Below are 8,483 nucleotides of genomic sequence, written 5' to 3'. Positions count from 1 at the left end.
CCACACAGGCATGACATATATAGAGGAAATGAGAAATGACTTGATAATATTAAAGAAGAAGTATCTTTGTGAACTTAAGGCCTTAAAAAATAACTACAGGGGGCTGGGTGCAGTGGCTCACACCTGTAATCCTAGGACTTTTGGAGGCCAAGGTGGGCAGATCACCATATGGTGAAACCCTGTCTCTGCTAAAATACAAAAAATTAGCCGGGCATGGTGGCTCATGCCTGTAGTCTCAGCTACTCGGGAGGCTGAGGAGCGAGAATCACTTGAGCCCCAGAGGTGGAGGTTGCAGTGAGCTGAGATCACACCACTACACTCCAGCTTGGGCTACAGAGTGAGACTCCATCTCAAAACAAAACAAAACAAAACAAAACAGAAAAACCCTACAGAGGCCAAGCAAGGTTCTCAGGTACTTATTACCAGTCCTCAAGCTGTGTGCCCCCACTGCACAAGTTTTTCTTGCTAATATATATATTTTTTTAATTAAAAAAGAGTTCCTTAGAGAATAGCTGATGCCCTGTCTTGCATGAAAAATGTGCTTACCACATACCAGGCACTGTTCTGTGCATTCATATATATTAACTCATTTAAATCTCACTGTCAGTTTTCTGATAGATACTGTTGTCACCCCATTTTACAGATGAGAAAACTCAGGCATAGTGAGATGAAGTTACTAACTTAGGTTACACAGGTAATAAATGCAGAACCTACATTTGAACCCGAGCAGTCTAGCTTCTGAATCTGGCTTATAACTCCTAAGCTGTACTGCTTCACATGTACAAAAGAGTTTTTGAATACAACAGAATAGACTAGATCAAATACGTATGTATTAGTTTTCTGTTGCTGCTGTAACAAATTACCAGATTAATTTTAAAAAGTTTGGGACCATTGACCAATATGGGTCGTATGTTCTGTATGTCTGCATGTAATGCCCTTTCTATATGTGTTTTTTTTCTCTTTGTGTAGGGAACAGTGGATATAGGCATCTGTAGGTAGTCCAAATACTTAAAAAACACCAACAGCTGGGTGCGGAGGCTCACACCTTTAATCCCAGCACATTGGGAGGCCAAGGCAGGTGGATTGCCTGAGCTCAGGAGTTCGAGACCAGCCTGGCTAACATGGTGAAACCCTGTCTCTACTAAAATACAAAAAATTAGCCGGGCATGGTGGTATGCACCTGTAATCCCAGCTACCTGGGAGGCTGAGGCAGGAGAACCACTTGAACCTGGGAGGTAGAGGTTGCAGTGAGCAGAGATCGTGCCACTGCACTCCAGCCTGAGCAACAGAAAAGAAAGAAAAAAAAAAGAAAGAAAGAAAAAAGAAAAAGCACCACCACCACCACTACCAAAAACAAGCTGGACCCATCGTAAGAAGGGGAAGGACTAACAAGCACCAATAGTCACACACAATGGCCAGGAGAAAGTATTTCCAAGAATATGTTGTAAGATGATGGATTAGCCAGATGGCTGGAAAGAGAACTGTCTATGCAGACTTTATCATTAGGTCTCCTGGGAGGTCTAGTATCTGTTGGCTCTGCCAGCCACCATGAGGTCCTCAAAAGGTGTAATGAAGCCGATGTTAAACTGAGGTAGAACAAACTGTCTGTCCAAGAAGGATGAACATGGGGATAAAGAACAAGGCCCAGGTTGAGGAAAGGTGTGGGCTAGATGGGCACTTGAACCTTAGCTGTGACAGAAAGAGCCAGCCTAGTAAATGCTGGCTCTAGACCAAAAACTACTGGATATGGTTTGGTGAAGGGAGAAGTGGGGGAAGGGGAGACACTTTAGCTTCCTTCACTCATGCACAAACTATTAGTTATTTAAGTGCTAGAACCTGGTCTGAGTCATGATGAGTAGTTTCCTTTGAGCCCTAGTGTTAGGTGTTACGAACAGTGGAACTGTTTTAAAAGGTTCCTTCGGATTGCCAGTGATTTTGTTCTGCCTAATGCATTTCTACAGAGTATGCATTTAATTATTATATATGTATTTATCAATGTAGCTGTGGCTTGTATCAGTTGTCAAAACACTGGCTCCCTTGTTAGAGGAGCTCTTTGAAATTCATTGATGGAGTAAATATGACTTGATATCTAATTTGTTAAAGAGCTATCACAAATTTTTCATCAGAGGATCTAAGTAATTTTTTTCTTAAAAGATCTGTAATTTGACTGAGAGGAAAGTTATCTTGCCTCAGATTTTCAGTATATTTCTATTTTAAAAGGTCATCTCCTTTTTTGAGGTTAAGATCTCGTTTTAGAGGCTACATAAAATATTTAGATGGGGTTGTATTTCTCCATACTGAGGTCATGAATACACTTACAGAAGACTTAGTAATAGTGTTCCATCCTCCTAAGAGAAGCTTTTCTCATTCTAGTGGGCTGCAGCACCAAAGTTTTTGTAGTTGACTGGAGTTCCGAGTCAGCCTTGATTCTGCCTACTTGACGGTGACCGAAGTGCTCTGCTAGAGGATTTACTGATGGACCAAACCCCATAAATGTGGTTGTCATTGCCAGGAGAGAAACATGCCATTCTGAGTATTTGTAAAATGTTCTTGTAAAAATGTTTTGTGAGCAGTTGTTTTACATTATTTTTACCTTTAGAGATTTAAAAAGAAAAAAAGCATCCATTTTATGCATGACACATAATCCACTGTGGGCATTTGGCTTACCTTAATATCAATCATTCTGACTGTTTTAAAATACTTCTGAAGACATACATACTTAAAGTACTTTTATCTTGAAAATGTCTTTCCCTCTGTGACATTGCTTTGCTTCTGAAGGTCAGCCTTCTTCCTTTTATTTTTAAAAATTATATTTTTGTCATAAGTACATATTTTCTTCTTAAAATAGATATTTGATATGCATTTTTGTGCTCTATTTATAATTCATTTTTTTAAACTTTCAGGCTCAACTTTAAAGAAGCTTCTACACACTGGAAATTCTACTAAGGTATTTATTGTATCGTGTAATGGCGTTTTTTATTACTCTTAAATTTGTTAATGCCACAAAGTAACAATGTTAGGCCATTTTGGAAAAAAGATCTTTAAAAACCACTTGATTTAGTTTTAATTTTTAATTGATAAATTATATTTTTAGGGTTTTGTTCTTACATCATACCTTATTGCGAGAGACATTTTAAATGGTATTAGAAGAAAATGGGTTGGGCTTCAGAGTTTAGAGTTCTGAGTTCTAATTCTGATTCTGCTGGGTATGGATAGGGACCGTGGGCAAGGCACTGACTGCTCCAGTTTATCATCAGAAAAAGGAGGAGCAGTCCCCCTCTAAACTTCAGAGCTCACATGCTTGATTCTGTCCATCTTGGTAACCTGGTTGTTAAAATTATAGTTGTCTCTAATTAATTTTACTAATTTTGAGAGCCATTGTGGGAGAAAAGAACAACAAGGGTCTCACTCTTCAGTATTTATTTGTGGCAGATTTATAGGTTAAAATTGGTTTATATTGAAATGGATATGTCTTTTATTGTAACATATACTTCTTGATGCTGAGATAAGATTTTGCTAAAACATAAGTGGCAGAAAAAATTCAGCCTGGGATGAATATTTTATGAAAGATAATTCACTTGGAGTTAATTACGTTGTGTGAATGCTTTTAATAAGCTAATATACTGGTAGTTTTATACTGGCTTAAACAATCACAGCCTCTTAAAACACATGTTGAAAAAAAAAGGAGTTATTCCTAGCCTCACTGTAGATTCTATATTTTGTCCCTCTTACTTTAAAGAAATAGGGTTATGATTAAAACCTATCAGTTTGTTAATCTTGTGTTTATAATTACGCTTATTTATATTTAGTTCTCTTAAATACAGTTAACATATAAAAATCAGAGACTTGGGATAGAATTTCATAGAAACTTCCCTCTTGTTCTATTAAATATAATTTAATTAGATATACATAGAGCTGGCTGGGCGCAGTGGCTCACACCTGTAACCCCAGCACTTTGGGAGGCCAAGGCAGACAGATTACCTGAGGTCAGGAGTTCAAGACCAGCCTGGCCAACGTGGTGAAACCCCATCTCTACTAAAAATACAAAAATTAGCGGGGCATATTGGTGCATGCCTGTAGTCTCAGCTACTCAGGAGGCCGAGGCAGGAGAATTGCTTCCCCCTAGGAGGCGGAGGTTGCAGTGGTCCAAGATCATGCCATTGCACTCCAGCTTGGGCAACAGAGTGAAACTCCATCCCCTGTCAAAAAAAAAAAAAAAGATATACGTAGAGCCTTCTCTTCTCTCTTCTTTCCTCTCTCCTCTTTCCTCTCTCCTCTCTTCTCAGTCTGATGGCTGAATAGTAATGTTGCCACTCATTTTACCTGCTTGGCGAGAGGAGGGCAGGTGTGAGCAGGCATGGAGGTTTGAGCAGAGCAGTGGGGGAGTCCGGGAGCGTGTTTGGAAGTACACTGTGAACTTACTCTGTTAATGGGGCAGCACTGTCACCAGCTGGGGTGTCTGTCCTAGTGTATTTTGACTTCTGTTGGGAGTCAGCAGAATATTTTTATTTATTTATTTTGGCTCTTCTCCACTTTTTGGTTTGGTTTTATGGCAAAGCCTTGTGTTTGACTTGCAATAGGGACGTAAGGTATGAGGAGAGCTGCTCTGTCTCATTAAGCCAGGCCTTTAAGGTCTTATTTAGCTCCTAGTCTTTTGATTCTCAAGAACATTATCAACATGGCGTATTATAGTGATAGCACATATAAATTTGGAGGGAGATTATCTTTGTCATTGTTTTTATGGACAATTGAGGCCATGGGTACTGTTGCCTTACAAAGTAAGATACTATTAACAGGAAACACTTACATAGGGCTTACTGGGAGTCAGCCATTGTGTTATTCGGTTTACATGTGTTAACTCAGTCTTTATCATAGTCTTTTGTGGTAAATGCTCTTATCCTTATTTTACAGATGGGGAAACTGAGGCATGGAGAAGTTAAGTGGTTCTCCATGGGTCCCAGCTAGAAAGTGGCAGAGCTTGCATTTGAACCCAGGCACTTTGGCTCTAGAACCCTGTCTCTTAACTCGTGCTGTATTGCTGCGTCTTTGCTTATCTGTCACTAAGTAAAGAACTTGGTGTACTACCTAACACACCTTTAACTTGTAGTTTCTCTTTCTCAGACTGATGCTCCGTTGTAATGCATTTCTGTAAATACATGTAAGTGTTTCATTTTCATTGTTTTTAATTTTGTTTTTAGATAAGATGTGAAGGAATCAGGCTGTTTCTTCTGTGGCTTCAAGCACTTCAGACAAACTGTGCAGAAGAGCAGGTGCTGATTTTTGCTTGCCTGGTGCCTGGTTTCCCAGCAGTCATGTCATCCAGGGGCCCTTGCACACTGGAGACACTCATCAATCCCAGCCCTAGTGTAGCTGATGGTAAGTTATGTTAGCAGATCTCCCATGTTGAAATTATTCTTGGACTTACATTGAGAAATTCTTTCTTTTTCATTTTCTTGAATAGAAATCCTGATGGAGTCTGAAGAGGAATTATTCCCCTTTCATATTCACTGTAGATTCTTACACACCTTAGAATCAAAAGACTTGGAGCTTATTTTATATGAAATGATGACAGGATAAATTTACTGAAGTGATGGAAGCAGGAATAGGGAGGGGACAGATGTTGGCAGTAGCAGGAAGTAAAAACACATGGGAAGTCTGGACTGGTTTTCTGGCTATTAATGAGATTAAACTCCACCATCCAAAGCTACTGTCTATTCTTATCACTGTTGTTCATAAGTGGACATTGAGCTGCTCACCAGGATCTTATTTTGCCACTGTGTATTTTCCTGCAGCATCTATGGAAAGACAATAGTGGTCTCATGGGACTATTAACGGTGGCCATTTGTGTCCTGTGAGTTTTCAAGGAACTTGCCTGTTGGGACCATTGATTTATTACTGTATATTGCACTATTGCTCAATGACTGGCATTTGATCTTGGGCTGACCAAAGCAGAATTTGAAAGGGAAAGAATGGTGCAGCGGGAGAAGGTGCTTCGTGGGCATCTGGGCTGTGTTTCCAGGCCCTTTAGGCACACTGCCTTGGAGTGTGCTCCTCAGTGTGAGCAGTTTCAGTGGATGAAGAGATGTATTTTAATAGAGACCATTTTTAAAACCCTAAATTATGTTTAAAATTTAACTTTGGTGAATGAGCTCTCATCATTTTCTGTCCTTTCAGTAAAGATATATCCAGAAGAAATCACTCCACTCCTGCCAGCCATATCGGGGGAGAAGATTGCTGAGGACCAAACCTGCTTTTTTCTTCAAATACTGTTGAAGTATATGGTTATTCAGGTCAGAGAAAAATTATGACTCTTTCAGTGTGGTGGGTTTATTCTCAGCAGGAAGAGGAAATATTCCCTCTTTTCTCTCTGCATATCCGTATTTTTTCCCTTTTCTTTTTCTTTGAGGTGATTTTATGTGATATTTCAGCAAGTGCAGAGTATGTACCATTTTTTAGGTCACTGTAGCAAGACCAGCTGTATGTACTATTTTGTGAGTGTGTTTAAACCATTTTTCTCTCTTTACTTCTTTCCTACCCCTAATCTCTATGCTTGCAAGACAGGTTGAAGGAGGAGGCGGGCCCAGAGGCTGAACAGGTGGACAGGAATAGGCAGAGAAGACCTGTTATCAGGGATCTGAAGGAAAGCACATGGAGCAATCTCCTCATGCCATTGGCACAGGCCTCCTTTATGTCATGTATTATTTTTTCTCATATGCACCAATTGCATACAGAACTGAAGTAACTGGTTTATGATTTTAATAGGAGATTTGTGACCCTGGTCTAGATTTCTGACCCTGGTCTAGATTTCTGAATAATAGTTAGAATAAAATGTGCTGATTCTTTTTTTCTCAGCAAATACTTCTATTGTCCTTGAGTTCGTCCTGGGTATTGTCCAGTATCTGTCTTCCCCTTCACAGCCGAGTTGTTGAAGTAATAATCTCTACTGAGTTCACATCCTCACTTCATGTTCTTTTGACACCCACTGTTAGCTGCCTTCTGCCCTGTCACTGCTAAAGTGGCAAGCCCCAAACCACAAGGGTTCTAGGGTCAGCCCGGAAGGAGGGCACACTTCAGGTTTTGCTCTCCTTATTCTTTGAGGGGATTAGACTACCCCTCCTTCATGAGTTTCTCTCCTCTTCTGATATTTTCTCTGGCATTTCTCCCTTCCTTTCACTCCTTTCTAGTTTTCTTTAGGGAACTGTGCTTTTCTCTGCTGTCACTCAAGATTCAGTACTTGACTGCTTTTTCTGAATACTCAGCAATTTTGTCCCCTTTCCTTGCCCCTTTCCCTTTAGCCAGAAACGGAAACATAGGACTTCAAAATCCTGAAAACCTGACTGGGGCATGCTTTCATGTTCTGGAAACTCCACATTTGAACTCTAATGGCCCATTCTAGATGCATCTCAAATGCCAGCTGTTCAGAAATGTTTGGGCATTCCATTTGTCCTGGAAAATCAACAGAGTATCCAGAACTTGGGGGCCTTGGGTTCTCATTCTAGGTGTGTCACTAATGAGTTGTGTGACCTCAGATAAGGCGGATGGAATTGATATAGGATAGAGGTTTGCATGCAGACTGTGAACCTTCTAATTGTGTGCAAAGTTTTAGGTGCATATCGGTGCCTCCCTTCTGCCTTCTCTTGTGTCGATTGAGATGAGTTCTCAGAGCACAGCTTTTGGCATATTATGGATGCTGAGCCCTGCTGCCCCTGGGGTAGCCAAAACATCTCATCCCTTTACCTCAGGTGCTGCACAAATTTCATTTTCTAAGTGGACATGTCAGGAAGGAAGTTGGGAAGCCCTGCTCTAGAGCACTCTGTGGTCTAACAAACATTAAGAACCACTGACAAGTCTTTTCTAAGGGCCATGTTTCCCTAAATCATGTGGGGGTGACTGCATCTGTTTAACCAGCCTGTCCTCCTGGCTTCTGAGAGATGGTCCCAGATATTGAGCAGTTTTGGAGTGCTCCCACTATGCAAACACTGATGGGTTTTTGAGGGGGAGAATATTATCTCAACACTATGAAAGATTTAAACTTAATCTATAGTGGACTGGCATGCCTGGCTTATCTTAGCCTTTGAATTTTTTTAATACAGAGAATGCATTTTCCAAGATTCCATGGATTTTGCCTTTTGATATTGATTTTATATGTAGGTAACATTGGATGAAATTCTTGAGAGGGATTGTTTCTTTAATTTCTATTTATTATAAATGGCCTTTTTCTGAGTTTAGAAAAAAGCACCTGATTATTCGTGACTAAATGTTTTAAAGGCCCAAGAAATGTTAGATAATTACAAAAAACAGAGAGAAAAAATATGGACATGATATATTATAGTACATTGTAAAAGATATGATATCATTGAGTTGTTGGGTTCTCAGTAAAAATGCTGTTTTTAACATAGTTACTGTTTTGTTTTGAAGTATTCATTCCTACCATCTTTTGAGCTTTGTTATTATTTCATTACATGATTGTCAGCATATTTGTC

The 8,483-nt window shown here is 39.8% G+C and overlaps 1 protein-coding gene across 2 annotated transcripts in view; it reads left to right on the top strand.

Annotated features, from left to right (window-relative positions):
• The window catches only part of RALGAPA2 (Ral GTPase activating protein, alpha subunit 2 (catalytic)), a 321,938-nt gene that overhangs the window by 67,077 nt on the left and 246,378 nt on the right, over positions 1–8,483 (top strand). For both annotated transcript variants that reach the window (XM_011963148.1, XM_011963143.1), the window contains exons 5-7: positions 2,904–2,947; positions 5,199–5,376; positions 6,175–6,290. In XM_011963148.1, the coding sequence (XP_011818538.1) occupies positions 2,904–2,947; positions 5,199–5,376; positions 6,175–6,290 (338 nt within the window). The remainder of the gene's footprint in view (positions 1–2,903; positions 2,948–5,198; positions 5,377–6,174; positions 6,291–8,483) is intronic.

The sequence above is a fragment of the Colobus angolensis genome, unplaced genomic scaffold, assembly GCF_000951035.1.
Source record: "Colobus angolensis palliatus isolate OR3802 unplaced genomic scaffold, Cang.pa_1.0 Scaffold117, whole genome shotgun sequence".
Taxonomy (NCBI): domain Eukaryota; kingdom Metazoa; phylum Chordata; class Mammalia; order Primates; family Cercopithecidae; genus Colobus; species Colobus angolensis.
This window is presented reverse-complemented; position numbering and strand designations above follow the sequence as displayed.